At 47.9% G+C, this 25548-nt stretch overlaps 1 protein-coding gene and 1 long non-coding RNA gene across 6 annotated transcripts; both read right to left on the reverse strand.

The window, feature by feature from the left end:
* Positions 1-8265: 8265 nt before the first annotated feature.
* On the reverse strand, positions 8266-24227 carry USP11 (ubiquitin specific peptidase 11). Of its 5 annotated transcripts, none has more exons than XM_081809333.1 (21): positions 24037-24227; positions 16693-16802; positions 16386-16516; positions 15986-16103; positions 15445-15590; positions 15259-15320; positions 15034-15133; positions 14492-14665; positions 14248-14406; positions 13684-13908; positions 13465-13548; positions 13272-13366; positions 12047-12253; positions 11309-11361; positions 10882-11142; positions 10738-10808; positions 10438-10550; positions 9314-9463; positions 9105-9220; positions 8869-8957; positions 8266-8780 (listed from the first exon to the last, which is right to left on the reverse strand). In XM_081809333.1, exons 1-21 carry the CDS (start codon positions 24180-24182, stop codon positions 8643-8645), a joined length of 2748 nt encoding a protein of 915 aa, XP_081665459.1. In that variant the 5' UTR covers positions 24183-24227; the 3' UTR covers positions 8266-8642. The 5 variants fall into 5 exon arrangements, with proteins under 5 accessions (XP_081665459.1, XP_081665460.1, XP_006732214.2 ...); XM_081809334.1 differs by having other exon boundaries at positions 10882-11139; positions 24037-24226; XM_006732151.3 differs by having other exon boundaries at positions 10897-11142; positions 24037-24226.
* On the reverse strand, positions 12321-13263 carry LOC145717933 (uncharacterized). The gene is made up of 2 exons (XR_014141462.1): positions 12605-13263; positions 12321-12564 (listed from the first exon to the last, which is right to left on the reverse strand). It is a non-coding gene; the product is annotated as an uncharacterized LOC145717933 (long non-coding RNA).
* Positions 24228-25548: the final 1321 nt, after the last annotated feature.

Consider the following 25548-nt stretch of genomic DNA (forward strand, 5'->3'; position numbering starts at 1 on the left):
TCAGTGGGAAGAGCACGTGACTCTTGATCTTGGGTTGTGAGTTCAAGCCCCACGTTGGGCGCAGAGATGAAGTAAATAAATAAATAATTTAAAGAGAAAAGATCACTTCAGCTGAATACAACAGCACAATCTGAAGTTTCCAGTATTTCTGTGTCCTGTAAAAACAGAGAAGAAGCCCTGTGCTGTTCCATTATGGGAGTTCACAAAACACGCCAAAGATAGGGATGGAGACATGGAGGAATTACATTGTAGCAGTCAGCGTAAATGATGTTGCTTCTGCATGGACAACAAAATAATCACGTCCTCTTTTGATCCTGGGTTAAAACAAAGAGCTACACAAATAGCTGAAATTGGGGGGGGGGCGGTGTGTGTGCAAAATTCCAAGAGAAGACTGGCTTTTTTAAACCGCTGATTTTTAGGATGCCTGGGTGGCTCAGTGGGTTAAGCGTCTGCCTTTGGCTCAGGTCATGATCCCGGGGTCCTGGGATCGTGTCCCGAATCTACTTCTGCCTGCCGCTCCCCCTGCTTGTGCTCTCTCTCTCTGACAAATAAATAAAATCTTTTAAAAATAATAAACTGTCAATTTTCAAACCTCATGCCAGAACCACTAAGAGAGTAGCAATCCCAGAGATGCCCCTCCCTTGACCATCCTATGATGAAGAGCCTTTCACAAGCTAGAATGGCATTAATCCCACCGTGGCAGGGTGCAAAGGAATAAAGCTAAGGAATGAGATAATCTAAAATAATGAACTAATCTGTAAACAGTCGGCCCTACCAACATGGCTTACTCCTTCAAATTATACAACTGCAGTTCCTTTTTTTTTTAAAGCTTACACATGATCAAAATCAGTAGGAGGACTGAAAGGATTTTCTTTTTCTTCAAACAAATAAAATTGCTCTTTAGCACATGTTAGAAGGAATAGAGCAGTAGAAAGAGTGGGGCTTCAGACAGAATACCTAGCTAAAAGATACTACTTGTTTGTTACATGACCTTGGGCAAGGGCAGACTGCGGAACCTCAGCAGCAGCCGCTCCGCTCCATCATCTGTTAACATGGCAACAATAACACCACATTCCATAGTGTTATCACGAGGGGCAAATGAGAATATATCTGGAATTCCTGAAGTCCCATTTGTATTATTGTATTTATGACAGAGCAGGACGGTTTTTAATAATCATTATTTTTGTTTCCAGAATGGGTTCAAAAACAGATTGTATTTTGAAATGTATTTTGAAACACATATTTTACCTTCACTGAGTCATAGCCCTCTTCATATGTCACAAAAAAAAGGGGGGGCTGGCTGAAAGCCAAGGGCAGGAGCTTGGGAAGAGGCAGGAATGTTTCCAAATGGATACAAAATCTGCTGCTTTCAGCACAGTCTCCTTTTGGAAAGAGGAAAGATCCTCTCTACCCCTCCCCCATTTCCAACTGGGCACAGAAAAACCTACTGACTGAGGGAGGGAGGGAGGAGGGAGAGAAGGAGAGAAGCCCCTCAGTGAGTATAACTGCTGGAGCAAACCCAAACCGAAATTTTTTTAGGATCTAGAATGGAAAGAATCAAGATTCCAGAGCTGCTCAGAGATTGGGACATGGATCTTCCATGGCAGTTGGGGGTGGGGGGGGAAGGATGGTCCCTTGAAGCCCTGTTTTCAGACATTGTTCATTCCTAACACCAAAAACCTATATTCACAATTAAGTTTTCTTCTATGGTGCTTTTACCATTTCATAGAGTAGCTAACGTAGGCAGTGACCCACTCAATGGGTGGCTGGCAAATGCATGTGGACCATGACCAGCTGTGCATCACATTCTCTGGAAACTGTAACTGTAAACCTTATCCATGCACTATTCATCTGTTCTACTTTTCTGTTCCCCTTTCTTGCTTTCTTCTGCCTTCCATATTTCTTTTTAACTTCCAGATTGCTTTCTCTCCTCTCTCCTTACTGCACTGAAAGAACGTACAATTTTAGAAGGTCGTATAAGAAAATGTTTTCAAAGATTTTATTTATTTATTTGAGAGAGAGAAAGAGAAAGATCACAAGCAGGGGGAGTGGCCGAGGGATAGGGAGAAGCAGACTCCCCACTGAGCAGGGAGCCCCATGTGGGGCTTGATCCCAGGACCTGGGGATCATGACCTGAGCCGAAGGCAGGCGCTTAACCACCTGAACCACCCAGACGCCCGAAAATGTTTTTAAAGTATAGATACTTGGGGCACCTGGGTGGCTCAGTCAGTTAAGTGTCTGCCTTCAGCTCAAGTCATGGTCCCAGGGTTCTGGGATTGAGTCCTGCGTTGGGCTCCCTGCTCAGCGGGGATCTGCTTCTCCCTCTGCCCCTCCTACTGCTCATGCTCTCTCTCTCTCACTCTCTCTCTCAAATAAATAAAATCTTTAAAAAACCTCTGTATTAAAAAATAAAATATAGATACTCATGTTTATATCCATTTTTGTCCAGTTGTTAAGGAAACTTTTTTCAAGACAAGGATTATAACAGCACAAAAAAACTATAAGCATTTCACAAATGTATCACTTTTTTTTATTCAATGAATTTAAAGAACCCAACAGTGTTAAAAGTAACAAATCAGTGTCTGTGAGGTTTTTACAATCCATATTTCTGTCTTTTAGTACCTAAGAGTACAAATATATCGAGACAAAAAGTTGGAATAATTAATGGGCTAAGTTTTCATCTCAAGAAGTGAGAAAACAAACAGCTAAGTCAATTTAACAACGTTGAGGAAAAGTACTTCTGCTTCCAGCCATAGTGGAGCAACAGGGACAAGACTTATCTTCCTGCCTGAAACAACAATAGAACCAGACAAAACACATGAAACAATCGTTTTCAAAATAAGGGTCACCAGGAAATGAAGGACAGTGTTCCCTGAAAGATAGGAAACAATTGAGATGAGCCCTATGAATTCCTCAGCTTCCTGCCTAGAGGGATTGTCCAGGCCGCGGTGTAGGGAGGGACACCCAGGCAGAGCCCAGCAGACCCCTCAACTCAAAGAGACAGAGCAGAGAGTCCATGGAAACCAGGATGGCTAAAGTCCATAGGGCAGAGTAGCAGAGAGGAGATTAATGCACAGAGGACCCTGGAGATCTGCAGAGGGTCCTCCTCAAATAGTCAGCAGAGTATCAGTCAGAGCACATGTGTGAGGAAACTGCCCGAGACTGGGGAAAGAGCCATCTGAAAGGGTTATAGGGAACAAATGCGTAGCTTTCACACAGGGTGGGGAACAGAGGCTAATCTCACCGGCAAGACTGGAAACACTCATAATTCACAGGTCATGAGCTGGAGGACTCAGTTGTGGGGAATAATTAGCCTCAGAACAAACACTTCTTTGGAACTGCCTAACAAGTCATAAAAGCAAGACCTGAAAGGATCAAACTGTTTCTAAGAAAATTAGATGCATCACAGAACAAAGATCCAGGAGATTTAGAGGAAGACAAAAATATCCGGCAGCCAGTAAGATAAAATTCACAATGTCTAGGATCCAACCAAAGATTACCAGAAATGTCTTTTCAGGGAAACACAACCCATAATAAGGAGAATCATCAATTAATCAAGACCGACTTAGAATTGACCCTGATAAATTATCAGAGGTCATTAACGGTTATTAACATTAGCATGACTGTATGCCGTATGTTCCAAAAGTTAAATAGAGACACTGAGGATATAAAGAAGAATTGAAAAATACACTAGTGGGATTAACAGCACATTGGGCATTGCAGAAGAAAGTATTAGTCAACTCGAAGGCACAGCAATAGAAACTACTGAAAATGAAACACATAGGGGCTCCTGACTGGCTCAGTGGGTGGAGCATGCAACTCTTGATCCCGGGGTCAGGAGTTTGAGCCCCACGTTACGTTGGGTGGGGAGATTACATACATACATACTACATACATACATACATACATACGTACATACATATTCTATAAAAAAGAAAAGGAAATGAAACACATAAAGAATTTAAAAAATGAAAAGTGCATCTGTGAGCTGTGGGACAACTTCAAGCAGCCTAATATTTGAATAACTGGAGTCCGTGAAGGAGAAGAGAGAGGGGAGCTTCAGGAAAAAAAAAAAAAAAAATTGAAGAAATCCTGGCCAAAATGTTTCCAAATTTGACAAATACTAGCGATCCAGAGATCCAAGAATCTCAAAGAAACCCAAACACAAGAAACATGGAGAAACTACACCAAGGCTTATCATAATCAAATTGTTCAACACTGGCGCTAAAGAGAAAATATTCAAAGCAGCCAGGGGCCAAAAAGGACATGCTAGGTATACAAGCACAAGGATAAGCATGACAGCAGATTTCTCATTGGAAAACAATGCAAGCAAGAAGACAGTGGAGTAACATCATCATTTTTTAAATTGTTTTAAAGATTTTATTTATTTATTTGAGAGAGAGAGAGAGAGCATGAACAGGAGGGAGGAGGCAGAGGGAGAGGGATAAGCAGACGCCCTGCTGAGCAGGGAGCCCGATGCGGGGTTCAATCCCAGGATCCGGAGACCATGACCCGAGCCTAAGGCAGCCACTTAACCGACTGAGCCACCCATGTGTCCCTGGAGTAACATCTTTAACATACTGAAAGAACTAGAAACTGTGTACCTAGAATTCTATACCCATGAAAATATCTTTTAAAAAAATAAGGTGAAACAAAGACATTTCCAGACATTCCAAAACTGAGAGAATTCATCACCAGCAGACCTACACTATTAGAGATGTTAAAGGATGCCCTTCGGGCAGAAGGCAAATGACACCAGATGGCAATCAGGACCTAGACAAAGGAATGAAGAGCACTGGAAGTAGTAACCACGGTATGGCATGGTAAATATATGGGATTCCTTTTCTTATTACTTAAATCTCTTTAAAGCAATTGACTGTTTAAAGAAAAAAACCCCAATGTATCATGGGGTTTATAACTAATGCAAAAGTAAAATGCATGATGACAACAACTTAAAGGCTAAGCAGGGAGAAATGGAAGCATGCTCTCGGAAAGTTCTTATACTATATGTGAAGTGGTATCTGTCACTTGAAGTTAAAGATGTATACTATAGGGCGCCTGGGTGGCTCAGTTGGTTAAGCGGCTGCCTTCGGCTCAGGTCATGATCCTGGAGTCCCTGGATCCAGTCCCGCATCGGGCTCCCTGCTCAGCAGGGAGTCTGCTTCTCCCTCTGACCCTCCTCCCTCTCATGTGCTCTCTCTCTCAAATAAATAAATAAAATCTTAAAAAAAAAAAAGATGTATACTATAAACCCCAAAGCAATCAGCAAATAAAACCAAGAGTTAGAGCTAATAAGTCAACAAAAGAGCTAAAGTGGAATCATTAAAAAAAATACCTAACCCAAAATAAAGCAGAAAAAGGGAAAAGGAGAAGAGGGAATAGGATAAATAGAAAACCAACAGCCAAATGAAAGACTCAACTTATAGGTAAATATGTCAATAATCACATTAACTGAATAATCTAAACACCCCAATTACAACACAGATATTGTTGGATCAGATTAAAGATCCAACTACATGCTACCTAAGTGTGTTAAGAAACACACTTAAAACATAATACACAAGGGGAGTGGCATCAGCAAAATGGCAGACTAGGAAGCTCCAAGCTCTCACTCTCCAACAGAAACATCAACAAACAAACAAATGCCAAGCCGAACTGTCAGAACAAACCATGTCTGCGCCCTGGAGAACAGAGTTTTACAGCAACGGAGCAAGATCCATCCAAGAGAAAGCCATCTTCAAAGTCGTAGGAAAGTTTTAGGTATTCTTACCCACGCTCACCCGACCCCCTCCCTGGCATGGTGGCAGCCATGGTCTCAAAGTGCAGCCAGGTTCCCAGTTCCCTCCCTTGAACTGGGGACAGAGCTGACTTTGTAAATGCGCATGTATGTGCTCTCTATCCATCCACCTTGCTCTATTTTCCCTTCTGGATTGATCTATTCATCATTCTGTTTCCCTCCATTTGTTTGAAATGTATATCCTTTCTTATTCTTTAGTTGGCTAGCCCTAGTTTATCAAAATATAGTATTAGTCTAACTTAAAGTCTAGAAGATGCATTCCTTGGTACACTTTAACCTCTATCCATAATATATTTTATTTACTTATTTTAAGTAAGCTCTGTGCCCAACGTGTGCTTAAATTCACAACCCGGAGATCAAGAGTCACGTGCTCTACCAACTAAGCCAGCCTCTGCTTTAACCTCTATCCAATTCACCCATTTCCTCCTTGGCTACGTGTAATGTGTTGTTCAACTCATCCATTGTGTTTTTTTTTTTAAGATTTTTTTATTTACTTATTTGACAGAGAGAGAGAGCACAAGCAAGGGGAGGGGCAGAGGAAGAGGGAGAAGCAGGCTCCCCGCAGAGCAGGGAGCCCAACTCGGGGCTCGATCCCAGGACCCTGGGATCATGACATGAGCGAAAGGCAGACACTTAACTGAGCCACCCAGGCGCCCCTTATCCATTGGTTTCTTAAATTTTATTACCTATCTCAGGCTTATCATTTCTACTTTTTTTTTTTTTTTAAGATTTTGTTTATTTGACAGAGAGAGAGACACAGCGAGAAGAAACACAAGCAGGGGGAGTGGGAGAGGGAGAAGCAGACTCCCCGCTGAGCAAGGAGCCCGATGCAGGGCTCGATCCCAGGACCCTGAGATCATGACCTGAGCTGAAGGAAGACGCTTAACGACTGAGCCACCCAGGCGCCCATGTGATTCTGATTCTTATGATTCTCTTCTGATTATGTGTGCTGTCATTTTTTCAAGACTTTATTTGAGAGAGAGAGAGAATGAGCGGTTGGGAGGGGCAGATGGAGAGAGAGAAGCAGACTCCCTACTGAGCAGCAAGCCAGATGTGAGACTCGATCCCAGGACCCAGAAATCATGACCTGGGCCGAAGGCAGCCGCTTAACCAACTGAGCCACCCAGGTGCCCCTCGTGTTGTCATTTCAAGACATTTTTGGTTAAATCAGGGAAGTTATTTTAAATGGGTTCACTTTAGGAGGTCTTCGTCCAGGACTGATGATGCATGGGTAATGAGGTCTTTCTGTACTTAAAGCCCATTCTGAATCAGCTCTTTACACCTGCTTCCTCATCTGCAAAATGGGGTAAGAGTGTTCAAACCATATGGTCTTTGTGAGGATTAAATGACTGCTTTTTTGAGTTCCTGGATCTGGTCCTACCTGAAACAGTATTTATCTTTGCCTACTTCAGTTTGAGCTGGGTTCCTTGCAGCAACTACTTCCCTTCTTGCCCGGGTCAATGGCGTGACTGGGAGGTTTGCGGGTGCTACTGCTGGGCCGAGTGACCCTGAGTGGGGCTTGCCAGGGGGATGTTGAGGGCCTTCCTGTGGGAACGGTTCCCCCAACCGCCACTGTGCAAGATTCCCTTCCTCAGTGTGAGGGGCTGCGGGCTTGCATACATCCACATCCCACACATCTGTCCACACTGCTCCACCCCGCAGCAGCTCCCATGGGAGCTGTTTCTTAGAGGAGGTGGTTGGCGCCTACGCGAAGGGTCAGCTGGGAGATGCTCGGTGTTCAAATGGTGTCTTATACCCATACACACTATGCTGTTCCCGTTCTGTGGTAGGGGTTCCATCTTCCTCTTCTCCGGGATGAGGCTGGAGGGACCCTGCCTGGTGGGGGGGGTGCAGGGGGGCTAAGTATAGGGACAACAGAGACACAGCACATCTGTCCTGTCGGGTTGGCTGGTTTGGGTCAGGTGCCGCCTCCGCAGTTCTCCTCTGAGGACACAGGTGGGGGTCTGGGAGGTCGTCTGGTTCAGAAACCACACATCTGCCCACAGGGATGCCTGTCTGTTCCAGGGGTACGTTTCCCACATCCGCTGTAGGGCAGGCCATGTCCACAGAAAGATTTCTGTCTTGGGTCCAGAGAGGTCAAACGCCCCCTCCGGGACCCAACACCAGTGTAACGAACGGGGTGTGCTGATCTGACAGAACCTGGGCAATTACTTGATCTCTGTACCTCAGTTTACCCATCTGAAACCGGAGATGACAACTCGCACACGAGACCGTTGTGAGGATTGTGAGTCAGTGTGTAAAATGCTCAGGAAAACCCTGGGCACGCGGTTAGTGCTGAGAATCGTGTCCAGCGTTCAGATGGTGCTAACAAACACCTCCGAAATGGCGCCCGACAAGCACTCGGCGCGGCATTCATCACACAACCTGGCATTTGGTAAGCACACGCGAGCACACAGGCATCCGACCGGCGCTCGGGAACTACCTGCGGAAAAAACCACACCGCCAAGGAACACACTGGCACTTTATATATACACAGCGGAAGGTACAGGGTCTCAATAAGAAAATACACTCTGTGTTCAGGTGCACCCCACCACCACCCCCTCAGAACAGCCCAGGTTGAGGACAGAGGGAAGGGGACAACCATAAATAGAGAATAGAAGGGAAGGTTAATGCTCTAAGGGGCAAACACAGGCAGGGAACACACTGCCGGGAGGAGACACGACCTCTGCTTCCCCGGGAGAGAGCAATACAGCGGCACGAGAACAGTAGCCACGACTAAGCCTGCGATGCCTGGCACGGGGCGCCTAACACGGGTAAGGGGGGGGGGTGGCGGGAAGGAAGAGAGCGGAGATGGCTTCCTTCCCTGCGGCAGGGCCAGGGCCCCTCAGTTTACATCCATGAACTCAGAGTTGGGCGGGGAACCGCAGGCAGGGGATGCCGGGGGATCAGCTAAGCCGGGCTGGGGCTGCAGGCGACGCGCCACATCCTGGCGTTGGTAGAAGAGAACGTAGGCTGCCTTGGACTGCAGCGAGAGGACAGGAGTCAGTGTGGACCGGCTGGCTGCGGGATGGGGGTCGGGAGGAGGGGCGGGGGGAGGGGGGAGCGCCCACCTCAATCTGGTTCTCAGTCACAGGTGAGACACTGTTGTCGTCGAAGTAGTGCCACTGGCCACTGTCCTTGTTGCAGGCAAATGTCGTGTCTGCAAGAGAGGGGTGCTGTCCACACCTACTGCCCTGCCCCCGAGAGTTTCCCACGTTCCCCCCCCCCCCCGCTCACTCATCTTCATCACACACGGGATATCCTGCCCCCCGACCCCGGGCCAGCCCTGCCACAGCCCGGCACATACAGTGTCCATCACGCAGGCCCCCGTAATGGTTGGAAACCGCGATGAGATCGTATTTGTACAGCTCTGGCGCCGACTCATTCTGCGGCTTGATGACAAACTCGGAGAAGTCCAGGTCCCTGCGGGGGAGGACAGGGTTACTCCCAGAGAGCCCCTTCCCTGCCCCCCCCACCCCCACCCCCTAACCACCCTGCTCTGGACCCAGCCCAGACCGGATAGGAAACTCCACAAGGGTGTCTAGTTTCTCGCGGGAGAACTTGGTGTAGGAAAAGCGCTTCAGGTGGATGATGAGCGTCTCAGGGAGCATCCACAGGTCCAGCTTCTTGGTGGCCAGCTGGTGCTGCTTGCAGGTGGGGCAGTACCTGCAAACAAGAGCCCGAGTCAGCACACAGACACTCGCTGAGCACCTACTGCATGCTCTTTGTTCTGTGGGGCCCCCATGGGCCCCGTCTGGTCCACAGAGACGCTGCTCTTCCTTCCAGCCCGCCCATTACTCCAGTCGGCCCTCTCCACGTGTTAAAATCCTGTCATTCATCAGGTACTATCTACCTGCCCAGGCTGTCACGCTTTTATACTAGTGTGTTTTGCTTTCATTTCCGGTCCATGAGATGCTCGTCTTATTTTAGAGCCTGCCTTTGTCCGTCTACTTCTCCATTTTATCCACTCACTCACTTGCCAGGTACTTACTGACCACCTACGGCCTAGTCCTGTGGCCACTACTTTGTACTTCTGTCCCTCCCTGCTCCACGGAGATGTTGCTCTAGTTTTTGAGACCGGTTTTATCTTTTCGGTTGTCCCTTTATATTTTGTTCATCCTGCAAGGAGCTACTGAGTGCCTCCTGCACCCGCCACCCACCATTATAATCAGTGAGAAGAGACAGAGACACACAACAGATACTTAAAATTAAAAGTCTTCACCCTCAAGGGTTTACTCTAATGGAAAAAAAACAAAGAATGAGCAAAAGGGGATCTAGGACATGCCAACAAGTGGTATTACTGAGCTAGGAAAAGAGTGATGCTGGGCTACAGAGAGCCTGGGGAGGGAACGGAAGGAGGGATGGCTTGGGGGGAGTGGCTTCTAACAGGGTAGTAAGAGAGATCTTGGATAAGCTGACGTTTGATCAGAGACCTGAGCAAAACGAAGGAGTCCGGTCCTGCAGATAACCGGACTGGAAGGAGGGACAAACAGGTAAAGGCTCTCAGGTGGGACTAAGCCTGGGTGTTGGTGGTCAGAGTAGCAGGAAGGGTCCGAGTGAGGGATATTTACCGGTAAGGAGGGATCTGGGCAGGGGGTCCTACCCAACTACACCCCAGAGACCCCAGCCTGGCCCCTCACCAGGGATTTTCCTTCTCCAGAGTCTCGACAGTGGTGAAGAGCTCAATGCACTCCTGCAGCCGCACGGGAGCCTTCTTCAGCACGTACCCGACGCAGTCATGCTTCACGTAGCCCTAGGCCAGGAGTGGACAGCACGTGAAAGGGAGCGGAGGCAGAAGACACGTGCCCCGTGGTGAAGGACATGGACCCCGAAGCTAGGAATCTGAGGCCCTGGGAGCTCTGCGGTCATGGCTTGGAGGTGGGAGGGGCGGGGGTGAAGGGTTGCGGGGGCGGGACGCAAGCAACTGGGATCCTGTTTACCTCAGCCTCCACCTCGTCATAGTAACGCTTCTTCATCTCTGGCTCCCAGTCGATGGCAATGTACGGCTGGGCTGGGGGCGAGGGAGGTGGTCATGGGCCCTGCTGCCAAGGAAACCCCCCTCCCGCCTCCCAACCCTGGCTCACAGCTGAAGGAGACACCATGGGTATCCTCGTTGAAGGTTGAGCGGTCGCTGGTCCCATTGGAGTTCACTGTCTGCAGGGTGAACAGGTGCTTGCGCCGCGCCCTCTGGGGCCAGTGAGATGGTCCAGGGGAGTTGTCCACGGGGGCCCGGCTCCCGCCCGCGACTCCGGAGCTGGGCCCAGCCTGCTCCGGCCCAGAATCTTGGGAGCTGCCCCCAGCCACATGTCCCGGCTTGGGGATGTTGTCCTTATCCTCCATGTCTGCTAGGATAGGGGAGGGCGGCAGACACGGGTCTGTGTGAGCCCCAAGTGGCTGAGCAGCAATGTGCATCCAGGTGGACCTCCCGCCCCCACTGACCCTCCCTTGGGCCCTGGCACGGCCTGTACAGACCCTCATCCTTGTCGATCCTCTCTCCTTCCTCCTCCTCACCTTTCTCATCCCCATCGTCCTCGTCATCCGAGCTGGGCCTGGTCACATAGCGCCTGCAAAGAGAGCACAGGAGACTCTTGAGGAGGGGCACGAGGGCAGGGAGTCCAGGGCCCAGGATTCTACTTTGCTTCTGATGGGAAACCACCAGCAAAGCCCCACACAAGCAGTCATTCATGCTGACCCTGGAAGGTCTCAAGAGATGACACAGAAACGCATGAAGAGGTGGCTTGACAAGGTAGGGTCTCGTGAGCCACGGCTAAGGAGTATGGACCTTAAGTATGGTGAGCCACTTTAAATAAACACACCATCAACTGCAAACTTTGATCAGGGCAGGCCTCTGAGCAATGGACCTGTTAGTGCAACATGAAGGAGAGATTAAGTCAGACAGCGCACTGCTCTGTTTGCCTCGGTAAGGACTCTGGATTTTAGGCACCATGGAGATCTCTTCGTAAAAATCCAAATAACCATGCCTCACCAAGGACAGGGTACTCAAGTATGAGACAAAGTCGTGTGTATTTTGTCCATTTTGTTGACCCCTGTTATCCCCAACACCCAGGAGAGGCAGCGGCAAAGCCAGAGGTTTAGACCAAGAAAAAAACCCCTCCAAGTTCCTCTCTGGCCACGTTAAGCTTAGCTGTCTTTTGGAAGTGGAAGAGGGTTGGCAATAAGCAGCTCGACACCCAGGTCTGAGTTCAGACTCCACCTTCCCCCCGCCGGCCCCCCAAAAGGCAGACTCACGAGAGGCGGTAGAGCAGGATGTGATAGAGGGCATCCCAGGAGAGCCGGTCACGGGGCACTGACACCAGGAGCGGGTGCCCGAAGAGCATGAGGCCGTAGTAAGAGTTGTTGTAGTCCCGGGCTGGGGTGCGCTCCCGCAGGTAGATAGGAAGCACGACGTCCTCCCTGGAGTTCTCACCAATAGCAGACCTGCCTGACACCTCGTATCTGTAGGGGGTGAACGTCGGGTCACACCTGATCAGGACACGCCAGAGGGACTTGGGGACTCTGCCCCAGTTGCTTCACCCACCCACTCCTCACAGCCTGAAAATATTTCTTTAAAAGGTCTGAAGAGTCACCCGGTGTTTTGTGCTTTACAGACTGGTAGATGGTACAACACTTTGTTTGCGTGATGTTTTACAAAGCGCTCTGGTGGTAAGAAAGCGCTGAGGAGAGTAACAGAAATTTTTAGTGACAAAGGGATCTAAAAGCATTTTCTTTTTGGAAAACCTTCCTTGGTTTAAAAAGACTTTCTCGTGCTCGCTTCGGCAGCACATATACTAAAAAGACTTTCTCTACTCAGGATGCACTTTCTATTTTATTTTTTTAAAGATTTATTTATTTGAGAGAGTGAGCGAGACAGCGAGAGCGAGAGAGAACATGCACACAAGTGCAAGTGGGGGGAGAGGCAGAGGGAAAGAATCTCAAGCAGACTCCCCACTGAGCACAGAGCCTGGTGCAGGGCTCGATCTCACAACCCTGAGATCATGACCTGAGCCAAAATCACAAGTCGGATGTTTAACTAACTGAGCCACCCAGGCGCCCCTGCACTTTCTGTTTTAGTTACCCAAAGATTTCAAATTTATTCTGAATACTCTTATGTTCAGAAAATATCTTAGTGTTCCCTATTTCCAAAATCCTTGTTGGTTTTTGAGGACTGCAATAGGAGTAACGAACACGGTTCGAGCACCTGGTAGATAGGAGTTCTCAGTGACCGCTGAATAAAACGAAGAAGAAACAGGAGACTTCATCACGGAACAAGAAAGAAAACACCCAAGAACACCCTGTATAAGGATGTCTCACCCACCCCACTGACAGCCCCAAGCCTCCTGCCCTACTAAGGCCCATGACCAAAGCCCTGCACAAGGCAGGTGCCCTGTGAGTCAGGCCAAAGGGGGGGCAGGGAAGTTGGTTAAGAGGAAGAGATTCCTGAGGCACCCCTAAGTCTCCTGGTCCCCTCACTCACATGAAAATATCATCTCGGTCCAAGATGCTGCTCAGAGACTCCTCCAGCTGGTAGATCTTATAGAAGCGGTGACTGAAGACATCGGCCACCATCATCTGGGAACGGAATGCAGAGGAGGCTGGTCAGTCTGCAAGGTCTCCCCGGGGCCCCCTGCCCCTAAATCCTACCCTCCCTGTGCCTCCAAGAGCCTCACCCTCTCTGGCGACATGCCAGTGTGTTTGGCCAGAGCCACACACAGATCCGAGATCTTGCCCTTCTTGGGGACCACGAGCCGGTGCTGAGGGAGAAACCATGTCCACAAAAGAGCAGAGGGGGGTGTGGTGAGTCAGTGTGGGCAACATTAAGGTATGGCAGAGTCATCAACCTCTGACTACACCCCTCATTACGTTCCTACGTCACCATGAGCCCATACCTGCTCTGGCTTGCGGCGAGGATCCATGGAGACAAAGAAGACCTCCATGACCCTCTTGTGGCTGACAGGCAGTGGGACGCTGAGGTAGCAGAAGGGGTCGAAGGTCACAGACACGTTGCCACAATCAGGGCACACCAGCGTGGACTTGAAGAGACCGTGGAAAGTGTCCACAATCACAGAATCATTCCGCCGTTTGTGGTTCTGCCAGGCCTCCTGAGCGACCTCCTGTTGAGAGTGTCACGTTGGGTGATAAGGCTTGCCTGGGGCAGGGGAAACCGTAGTTTGGGGTGGATGTGAATCAGGATGAAGTCCAGGTGAGGGCCATGGCAAAGTCCAGAGACAGAGTCACAGCTAGGGCTACCTGGAGGCTGTGCTCACGGTCAGGCTGGGGTTTCTTTGGGCAGGAGGGTTAACTCTGGGCGGGAGCCCGGGCTGGGACTAGGGTTGGAGATGAGGTCAGGTGGGGTGTGGGATACCCCGGGGAGGCCACAGGATCCCTGGAGCAGAGGCCCTGGTGGCTTTAATGGAGCTCTCAGCATAGGGGTCTCTGAGGAATGCCCCCACCTGATCTGGCCGCCCAGCAGCATCGCACAACTCCACATATTCCTTCTTTTTGACACGATTGAGGTCCTCATGCAGCCCATCCAGGAGGAACGACAGCAGCTCCTGTGAGTCATGCTGCTGGTAGCCCAGAAACTGGGACGCAAAGTGGCCGACCTTGGTCTGAGAAGATGGGCAGGGTGGTCAGAGCGATAGGGAGTCGGGGGGGGGGGTGCGTGGGCAGGGGCAGCCCAGGCCTGAGTCACACCTTAAACACATGAGGCACGATGGACCGGTGGTGGCCAGACCAGGCCTGCTTCACCAGGTCCGCGTAGGCCTCTGCGATCTCCCCCTTCATGCCCAGCGGGTTGCAGAAGTTGAGCTCCTCCAGGTAGCGGTTTTTGAGGAAGTACTCGGTGAGCTGTGGCACGTTGCTGAGGCACTGCAGGAGGCAGGGCCCGGGAAAATGGGGCAGAGGAGAGGGGAGAGGGGTGACCAAGGTGGAGACAGAGAGAAGGAAGCAAAGAGGAAGGAGAGAGAAAGGGGGGGAGGGGGACAAAAAGGTGGGGGAGAGAAGGCAGCAGCATTTCGAGAAAAGGAAGAACGCGGTGACAAAGGAGAGAAGAACCCGGAAAACGGGCAAGCCGAGGGAGAAGGTGCTGATGTTTCAGGGAGGACCATGGGCACGTCAAGTCCGACGTGTGGGGCCCCAGCTTTCAACCTGACCCCTTGCCCTGCAGTCCCCCCCCAACCCTCGTCACTTGAAGCCCACCCCTGCGGCTGCGCCAGACACAGCTCTACCCGCCCAACCTGCAGGGCCGAGTTCATGAAGCACGTGTTGCCCAGGTTGGTGAGACCACAGATGCCTGGCTGGCCCTGGAATTCCTCCTCCTCCTCCAATGCAGTGTTCCTAGGGTGGAGGGGAAACGGTTATCAGCTGAAGGCCAAAGACGTGCAGGTGAAATGGGCTCATGAACTCAGTCATCCTGCCTACTGGGGGGACCCCACTCTGTGCCAGACACTCTAGAGGCTTACACGGCCTGTGGCTGGGCACTGGGCCAAGTGCCATCCTTGTTTCGGGTCTCCATGATGACCACCTGGGTCGAGGAAGAGAAAAGAAAAGCAGGAAAGGCACTCATGGAGGGCCTCTGGGCACCTCACCCTCACTTCCCCCAACCTGAGAGCACGGGTGGTGAGCAGGAGGGCCCTCCCCACCCTCACCTGCCCAGTCTTGAGGGCAGCGTCAAGAAGTGTGACGCGTGTGTTGCACAATCTCTCAAAAGAGCCCTCTGCGTTCTTGATCCACAGCCGTGTCTCTTCCTGGGGGCTCACCAGAAATTGCTCTCGGGCGGTGCGCAAAACGAGGTCTGTGGATGGTGGCAGAGCACACTCAAGGTCTTCCTGAGACCCTGAATGATCGACCCATCTCAGCATCAGCCCCTGACTCATCCTCACACACTGGGCACACTCGGCCAATACCTCGTGTCCCCGAACGCTCTCCGAATGACGGATGCCCGCTCGGGACTTGAGACCCCCAGCCTGCCATACCATCTAAGCCACGGGAATGCAGCTCGCACCCCACCCCTCGGGACTCTAGGGCACCCCGCACCCCCTCAGGGCCTCCGCCCAACTCGATCAATACCTTCTTGGTCCTCCAAAGTCTGACCGATGCTTTCTCAGTCGGCCACAGCCAAAGCCCAGGCATTCTTAGGTCACTGAGCTGTGGGAGGCCTACCTCTCATTCTGTGGCCCTCAGACTCACCAACAGAATCTGTATGGCTGAATTGAGCAGTGTGAGGTGTGTCCATATCACTGTGCCGGACAAGCAGCAGTTCTACTGGGTACACTTCGACCTTCTGGACGCTGGGCAGCTCCACAACCTGGAAGGTGGAGGGGTGCATACGCAGGCGCACCCACATAACACAGATACACAGACACAGGCACGATGACCTCTAAGATCAGAGGAGCATGCATGCAGACGAACACACACCTGGGACACACCAAGATACTTGAGGGGGGAGGAGCCCAGACAAGGTGTTACCTACACAGCATACGTGGAGACCCAGGTACACACTGGTCTAGACCCATCCTGGGCCTACAAGGCCTTTCTCCCACCCCATCCCCCAAGAATCTACCCTGAGCACCCTCCGCATCTGCTATACCTTGCGTTCAATGGGTGGCTGGCCATGCTCTAGACCGTACCAGTCGACCAGGTAATGCCAAGCAGCTGCCGGGAGCAGCACATAGTCTTCACCTTCCACTAAACCCTTCTTGAGGCGCCAGTTTACCTGGTCTGCCGGGGGCAGAGGAAGGCGGTAGAGGAAGAATCGGGGAAGGAAAGTGGTAAGTCACTCTGGCCATCTCACCAATGACATAGCTCAGTGAAGAGGCTTATGATCGTTTGTTGTAAGCACAGAGGGGACAAGAACACCAGGGCTTGGCTGGGGTGGGGAGGGAGAGGCCTGGTACCTTCAAAGAGGTCAGCATTATTGATGCAGCCAGGGAAGGTGCCGGAGTCCTGGTCTCCTCCCTGCACGTACACTTCCCACTGTTTGTACCAGTGCTGCTCCACGAGGAACCTGGACCAGACAGGTAACAAGGGTGTCACATGGTTACCTGGAGTTAGTGGTACCACTTCCCATGGTTATTAGACTAAAAGGATCAACACACTGCAAGTCGACATGACAAATTTCACGTACACCTAAAACTAATACCATGTTGTATGCCAATTATATCTCGATAAAAAAGGGAAATCTCTCCCAGAACTCAACATGAAAAAAAAAGCTTCACCAACATATGAAAATAATTAGAAGCAAAATTTATTCAGCGCAACTCAGGTTTTAACAGATTACCTAATTTCTTAGGACACTAAAAGAGATTTGATTAAAAACAGAAAATGGCAAAACTCCAAACAAAACAAGACAAAACAAACCACAAACCCACATGCATAGTGCCAGGAAATATGAGGTTTTATTACAGAACAAAGAATTAGGCTGAAAATTACCCGTTATTTACAGCTAATGTTTTAAAGATTTAGCCATTCATTAAGTGTGCAGTGTTTGTAAAGGATATATAAATGGAGAATAAGAAATGAATTACTAAATTCTGGAAATCTGCTCAGAAACTGAGAAGAATTTAAAATGCTAAAAGAATCACAAGGTTTTCCTTCAAAGACTGCATCTCACCATTTTTTGTCATTTTTGTTTTGAGGATTTATTTTAGCTTTATAATAGATCTCCCAGCTTATGGTAACTAGCTCGTTCTTTTTTTTTTTAAGATTTTATTCATTTATTTGAGAGAGAGACAGAGATAGTGAGAGAGAGCAGGAGCGGGGAGGAGAGGGAGGAGCAGGTTCTCTGCTTAGCAGGGAGCCCGAAGCGGGGCTCGATCCCAGGACCCCAGGATCATGACCTGAGCTGAAGGCAGATGCTTAACCGACTGAGACCCCCAGGCGTCCCTCTATTTTTTTTAATTGTGGCAAAAAGCAGCACATACCATAAAATTTACCATCTGAACCATTTATTTATTTAATTTTTTAAGATTTTATTTATTTATTTGAGAGAGAGACAGACAGTGAGGGAGGCAACACCAGCAGAGGGAGAAGCAGGCTTCCCGCTGAGCAGAGAGCCCAATGTGGGGCTCGATCCCAGGACCCTGGGATCATGACCTGAACCATTTTCAAGTGTACAGCTTGGCCAGCTCTCTTTTAAAAGAGAAACTCTTATATGCACGACACCTAGGATAAACATTTAGGACTGCTGAAGCCTGCCCCTGTAAAATGTCACGAGCAAGTCTCAAGTCCAGAAAAGACTTGACATAAGAGTAAAAATGCTAAATGAATGTCAGCAGTTACTGTTTCAATCTCAGGGCTTGGACCTCAAAGCTTACACACAACCCCGGTCCCACACTCACTCACAAACCTGCTCTGCTATGGGATTTTTGACACATAAGAGGCTACCCCAGATAGTTAACTGCCTCAAATAAACACTTTTTAAAAAAATATTACTCTCATGCTGTAGTGATTAGTGTTCCAGCAATTTAACCCTCAGTGGGATTCTTTAAAATGGCAACTTTTCCTGTGTTCATAAAAGGATGAGGGAGGTGAGGGGGGATGGAGGCCTAGAAAACCTTGCAATAGTCACAAGTCACCCCGATAGGCACACATTTTGGTGGGGTTTTGTTGTTTGTTTTTGCTGCACTGACCCCCCTGCACGTCACTCATACTAGGAACACACACCCTCCCTGCCCCAGTAGTCTATGCCACAAATCTCCCATTACTCTTCTGGAATACCCCATCACTGACCCCTACCCCGCCGCCACTCATACCTGCAAACCCACCTCTACCCTTCCCTGAGGCTTTCACTGCCTCCACTGACAGTCTATGAGGTTAACTTCTTCCCTAAAGCTCTAACTTTAGGGTGACTGGGATTTTCAATGCAAGGGGAGGCACTACTCAACTTTTTTTTAAGAGCAGATTTTTAAGGAAAATTAACATTAAAACCACTCTGTAGCATACACCTGAAACTAATGGAACACTGTGTATCAACTATACTTCAATTAAAAAAAAAATGACCCTGTAGCAGGAAGCAAAACCCCTCGTACCTGGCTACAACCTGAATTTCTAAAGTCTTCACAGGAGCCTGAAGTTTTATACCAATTTTTACAGAATAAGAATACCAGATTTCTCCAATTCAAGGATACTTTAGAAATGTTTAACATCTCTGAAATTGGGATGTCTCATAATCTGTCAGCCCAGATGGCAGTCATGACAGAGTTGTCATTGTCTGATAGGGAAGCACCCACATTGTTAGATTTACCCCTAGGTATTTGATTTGGGAGGATGCGATCATAAAAGGTATCTTTTAAATTTTGATTTTCCAGTTTCTTCCTGCTAGTATATAGAAATACAACAGATCGTGCTAAAGTCACTTATGTTTGTGTTTCCTCAAATTTGCTGAAATGCTTATGAAATACGTGCTTATGGAAAAAATTACTAAACAATGTTTTTTGTCCTCTGGTTTTCTCTCGTGTCTGAAGAAAATTGGTTACACTGGTTAAGATAACAATATACGTAACAGGTCAATTATACTAGATACAATAATCAGAGAGAAATAGAAATATGGATTATAAATGAGGAAATAGGATTTCCTATTTTTTTTCCTATTTGTTTATTAAAAGCTTTGTTAGCCTATTCAGATGGTAAATGTAATACTATGTTGTTCTAAGTTTATTATTTATATATCCATATAAGCCTAAATAGATGTACATAGCGGCATATAAATGAATCCTTTACTATAAATTGTTACATCAATAATGTACCAAAGGAGGAAAATTAGAATTTGGGCCTTTTCTGTCAAATGTCATTATTTTATGCCCAGATTATAAGTTCCTTTTGTATCACCAAATTATTAACTCTTGGTGTTTTCTGACATCAAAAAAGTTAAGCTTCTACTTATCTTTGTTAGTTATCACTGCATTTTTACAAAGTTGACTATAAGTATTTTTTGTCCTTACTTCAATTTATATCTTTTTCTTCTAACAACTATTCTTGATTTGTCTTTCCCCAATTCTGAATAATAATACTGTTCAAATGTTCTTTTATGGCTAAACTACTGTCTGGGAGATAACACAAAGATTTACTCCATTGCCCTATAAAAGGAATGGCAATAAGCATAATTAGGTTTGATTAAAATTCTCCATATTTCAATGAACTTAAAATTTTTATAAAAGCTCTTTCATTTTCCAAACTTAACATTTTCTTTATTAAGTTTTTAATTTTATTTCTAGTATAGTTAACACAGAGTTAGTTTCAGGTGTACAATATAGTGACTCAACAATTCTATACATTACTCAGTGGTCATCGTGATAAGTGTACTCTTTAACAAACTCGGTATTTTGGGGGCACCTGGGTGGCTCAGTCGTTAAGCGTCTGCCTTCGGCTCAGGTCATGATCCCAGGGTCCTGGGATCGAGCCCCGCATCGGGCTCCCTGCTCTGCGGGGAGCCTGCTTCTCCCTCTCCCGTTGCTTGTGTTCCTGCTCTCGCTCTCTGTCTGTCAAATAAATAAATAAAATCTTAAAAAAAAACCCAACTCGGTATTTTTTAAAGATGACAAATCAAAAAGCAAGTTTATCTTCCTAGCTTAATTATGTTAATTAGAATTAGAATTGCAAATATCTTTCAATAATTGCATATTTTTCAAGCTAAAAGGCATATTCATGTTTAAGCAACAAAGACTGGTGCAATTACTATTTACCAAAAGATTCCCCAGTCCAGGACCCTAAACTCACAAACTCTCTTCCCCCTGGTTCATGTAAAGTCTGAGCAAGCACTAGGGGGACCGACTCAATGACAAGGGAATTGCCAGAGGCCTACTGTTTATTTCAGTCTTTCATTAGATCCAGAAGTCAAGGCATATCCACCTTGTTTAAGAGCTATAGCAGCAATCACCAAGCAAACGTGAAAATTGTTGATTTAGTTCTAACGTCTTCATTACACTCAATGGTCCCCTGTGCTGTGCAGGCTTCTCCACTGACAGAAAACCCTCAACATTCCTAGGCTAGTCCTTAACCTCTAATGAACACCGTCACTTTCCCTTCACACATCTCCATCCACTCTGCAATACTGAACCCAGCCACACTCCTTCCTTTACCTGAACAAAGAACCCCTTGCCTGCTTACCTGCTAGGAAACTACCCGCACCCTGCACAAACCTTCTAGAGACTCCCTCCACTCTCCCTGATTTAATTATGTTTGTAGATGGTTCATCCTTAAAAAGAAAAACTGGAATTTGCCAAGGAAGCTTTATTATCATAGATTTGAATTTACTCTTAAAATAGAAACTTCTAGAAATTAAATCAGTTCAGATGGCCAAATTACTTGCCCTTGCCCAGATCTGCCAACTGACAAAAAGAAGGTGCAAAATATTAATACTGATTAATTAGAGAGATGATTTGGGGATTTAGTCCATGACTTCGAAATGCTTTGTAAACACAAATTTCCTGACCACTGCAGCAAACCTCTATAAAATAAAAAGCAAATTAAAGAACCTTGAGATGCTTTGCTCTCACCTAAGTAAATCAGCATTTAAAAAATGGAGATAAGGTAAAACGCTTCACATCAGCCACAATTGCAGAGATGAACTGGCTTCAATACTGAACCAACATTGGTGGGGTAATTTTTTTTTATTGACAGAACATATAATTTTAAAAATTCACATAAAATTAACCATTTTCAAGTGAACAGTTCGGTGGCATTTAGTACATTCACAATATTGTGCAACCACGACCTCTATCTAGTTCCAAAACATTTTCAACACCCCAAGAGGAAACCCATACCCGTGAGGTAATTTTAAAGGGTATTGTCACCAGGACGCTGTAAAGGCAGGATGCGGCAGGAACAGAAGCCCCCAACCCTGTCTGAACACATCCAAATGAACTATAAAAAACGTTCCAGTTACTGTTGTTTGTTCTCAGGACGGAATGAAGCTTTTCCTTGCTGGAGAGCTACAGCGCAACAGTTAAAAAAAAAAAAAAAAAAAAAGGTTTCGTACTCCCTATTTGGGGAATCTCAACTTGTCTCTGTACTCTCCAGTAACAGGGATACATGTATCTCACTAGCACTGTGATTAGAAATTCTGTAAAAAGAGCAAACCTCACTCAGAAAAGCCCTCAGGTGAGAGCATGCCCGCGGTGTGAGAGGAACAGCAAGTGTCCAATATGGCCGGATGGAGAGAGTTTGGGGGGGTGGGGGTGGTAATCAGAGGCGAGATCAGAGAAGCAATCAGAGCCGGGGACCAGCCTCGCTAGTCATTTTAAGAATGTTAGCATTTACACTGCACGAGATGGGAAGCTGTTAAAACATTTTGAGGAATGGATGGACATAAATGTCTTTAAAAGAATTACTGTGTACGGAAAGAGAAAAATAGTACCTTTACAGTGGAGAAACAGGGCAGATACCATCTTCACCAAATGATCAAGGCTAACGTCACCAATGACGTCTGACGTCATGTGGATACCATATACCACCTGATATGATGCGAAGGGCACACGGCAGGCATCTAGTATGATTTCACATGTATCCTCCATAAAATGAAAGCTTAGACCACAAATACTACTTAGGGATGCGTACAGAAGTGGAAAAACGTTAACAAATTGAAAAATTCAGGATAATAGTGGCGCAGGGAGAGGGATTTTCATCCGAGGGGCACAGGATTTCTTAAGCTAACAGTCTGAATCTTAACCTGAATGGTGAATTCACAAATTTTTGTTTTATTATTCTTTAATATTTTTAATTTGAAATAGACTCAGAAAAATCGCAAAATATAAAGAATTCCCGTATACCCTTCATCCAGATTCCCCCAATTTTTAACATTTTTGCCATTCGCCCGATCATTGTTTCTTTAAATACATCTTTATATACGCTATTTTTTCCAACCATTTGCGAGTAAGCGGCTTACACGATGGTTCTTTATCCGTAAAAATTTCGGTATGTATTCCCTTAAAAAAAAAAGATACTCTTTCATAACCACAATACAATTATCCAAAGCAAGATATTATCACTACTAATATCTAATCTACAAGTCTCAGTCAAATTTCACCAATTTCCCCATTAACATCTTTTACAGTAAAAAAGAGAAAATTAATTTTATGAGAAAAAACCCCTGATTTTTAAAAAGTAATTTATTTTTTTCTGCTCCAGGATCCAATCCAGGATCACACATTGCATTTAGTTATCGTGACTCTTTAAATCCCATTAATTCCTTCAATCTGGAACAGTTCTTCATCCTTTGTCTTTCACGACCTTGAGATTTTTGAAGAGCACAGGCCGTTTATTTTTTACAGAATGTCCATCAATCTGGGCTACGTAAACGTTTTATGCAATCTTTTTAGGTCTTACGTATATCACAATTTAGACAATGAGATGCAACTCGGTGAGAAACAAAATAAACCCAGAAACAGTACATTTCAAGCACTGGTTAGCCAAAATCAGTAAAACAAGCCGATTTATCAAGATACGCATTGACATTTTTTTAAATAGCTATTTCTCCTGATTACAAAAACAAAACAGTACTACAACAGAAAGCAAATGTAACATCGAAGGCCCCTCCCGTGCCAATCACCTGCACTTTCTCCCGTCCTGGGAAGAAGGCCTCCGCCAGAGGCAAAAACCTCGCCGCGTCACAAACTTTGCTCATTCGCAGGCGCCATTTTCTGCTTCACAGGCGCCACCTCCCCTCTGCAGTCTTTCCTCGGCCTCAGGACACGCCCCTCGGCCCACGTCACAAGCCTCGTTCCCAGGCGCCAGCTCCCTCCACCACGCAGGCTCCGAGTCCCTCCCTCCCGCCCACAGCTCTACGGCTCAGATTCCGCTCTTCTGCCTGACGTCATCCCCCTTGCCTAATTCTCAGGCTCCAAGCAACCGCAGGCCGCCCCTGCCGCCAGATGCTACTTAACGCCACGCAGACCACGCCCCTCGGCCTCGGCCGCCGAGACCGCCCTCTCCCAGGTTCTGAGTGCCACCACGCAGGCCCGGCCCCGCCCCCACGGCCGTTTCTTTCTCAGGCCCCGCCCCCCGCCTCTCCACAACAAACCCTCTCCTGTTCTCAGGCCTCAGGCGCCACCATACAGGCCCCGCCTCTTTCCCAGACAAGGCGATCCACTCACACGCACTTCCCCGCCCCTCCCGTCCTCAGTCCCACAAGCCACTCCCCCGCCCCCACGGCAGTTCTTTGGACCTCGGCCGTCACGTCCCCCACCGTCGCCAACGCCCCCACTTGCCCCTCAGCAGAGGCTCTGCTCGCCGCCCTGCCTCACCAGCTTTCGCCGGCCCGCAGTGGACGCTCTCGCCCACTCTCGCCGTTCTCGATCTGGCGCCGCTGGCTCTCAAGGCCCGGCACTTCTTCGCGCTGCGGCTCTCGGTCCTCGGCCGCAGCCGCCACATTCGCTGCGACCGCCGCCATCACCGTTCGCCCTCCTCTCGCAGCTACCGCAGCTGGAGATAGGAAGAGGCCCCTCAACGGCTACTTCCGGATTCTGGTCCCGGAAACGGAAACAGAGCCCCCCAAACAGCCAGGGGTCTACTGCCATCTTGGAAAGGGACCCCACGCTCGGACGCGCGGAGGGGCTAGGCGGGCATCGGACCCTGGGCGGTGATCTCTGCGGCCAATGGGCGGGGTAAAACCTCGAGATGGGAACTAAGAAAGACAAAGGTGCCTTGTAGGATTTTAACGCCATGTTGAGTCTGGGCAAAAGGTTGTGTGGAAAGGTGGAGGCGGAGGTCCCCGATATGGACGAGGACATTTTGGGGAATGCTCAGGGACACAAAGGTTCCGGGCTTTCTCGGTCCCGTGCTCTGCTGGGGAACCGCGGCCCCTGCCCTGAGAGTTTTTGTTAGCCTGACCAGAATGCCTTACCTTCATTGCACTGCTCTTCTCGTCCATCAAAACCTGGTACAAAAAAGGTCACCACCCAGGCCTGCGGGCCGCTTCCCTGCCTGAACTAGATTTATTTTCTTGGCAAACGTGTTGAAGGCAAGTCAGCCTCAGGCCCAGTATATTTGTTGGCGTTATAGCAATGACAGCTAATAATTGGCCCTGTTTAAGTGCTTTATTGCACGTAAATAGTAGCCTTAGGCAGTAGATAAATATCATGGTCACCTATGGACTTCAGTGGGGCAAGCTGAGGACCAGAAACGTTCATTCATTTTGTCCGGGCTGGTAAATGGCTGAGCTGTGGTTCGAACTCAGAGCTGTGACGTTAAGCACCAGGCCACAGATTCTCAGTCTGTGGTTCGAGCCTTCCTACTAGTTCAGGAGACCTTCTCAGGAGCGTTTCACAAAGTCAGAACTATTTTCACAATACTTTTTCATTGTCATTCTCTCTTGCGTGTGTGTGGAATATTCCAAGGCTACATAAGCAAAAGCTCTTTAGACGTTCTCAATTTTTAAGACTATAAGGGGATTGTGACCAAAGTTTAGAACCATTGCACCAGGCCAGGGGTTCTCAACCTAGGCGCTATTGACATTTCTGTTATGGGAAGCATTGTAGCATATTTAGCTGCATCCCTGCCCTTTACCCACTGAATAGCAAGTTATCATGCCCTAATTGTCTCATTCCCAGAAGTGTCTCTAGACATTGCCAGTGTTCACTGCGGGTGGAGATCACTGGTTGAGAACCACTGCACTAGGCTCTGCCATCCTTATCTCCTGGGGCTTCCAGCCCTACCTCTTGTTGATAACTTGAATATTTCAGTCTCTGGCTCCCTGTATCTACCTGCCTGTTGGCTGCCCCCTAAGACAGGCTGGTGATTGTGGCTCTGGTTCAGTG

This window comes from Leptonychotes weddellii, chromosome X (assembly GCF_054177405.1).
Source record: "Leptonychotes weddellii isolate Sample4059 chromosome X, ASM5417740v2, whole genome shotgun sequence".
Taxonomy (NCBI): Eukaryota; Metazoa; Chordata; class Mammalia; order Carnivora; family Phocidae; genus Leptonychotes; species Leptonychotes weddellii.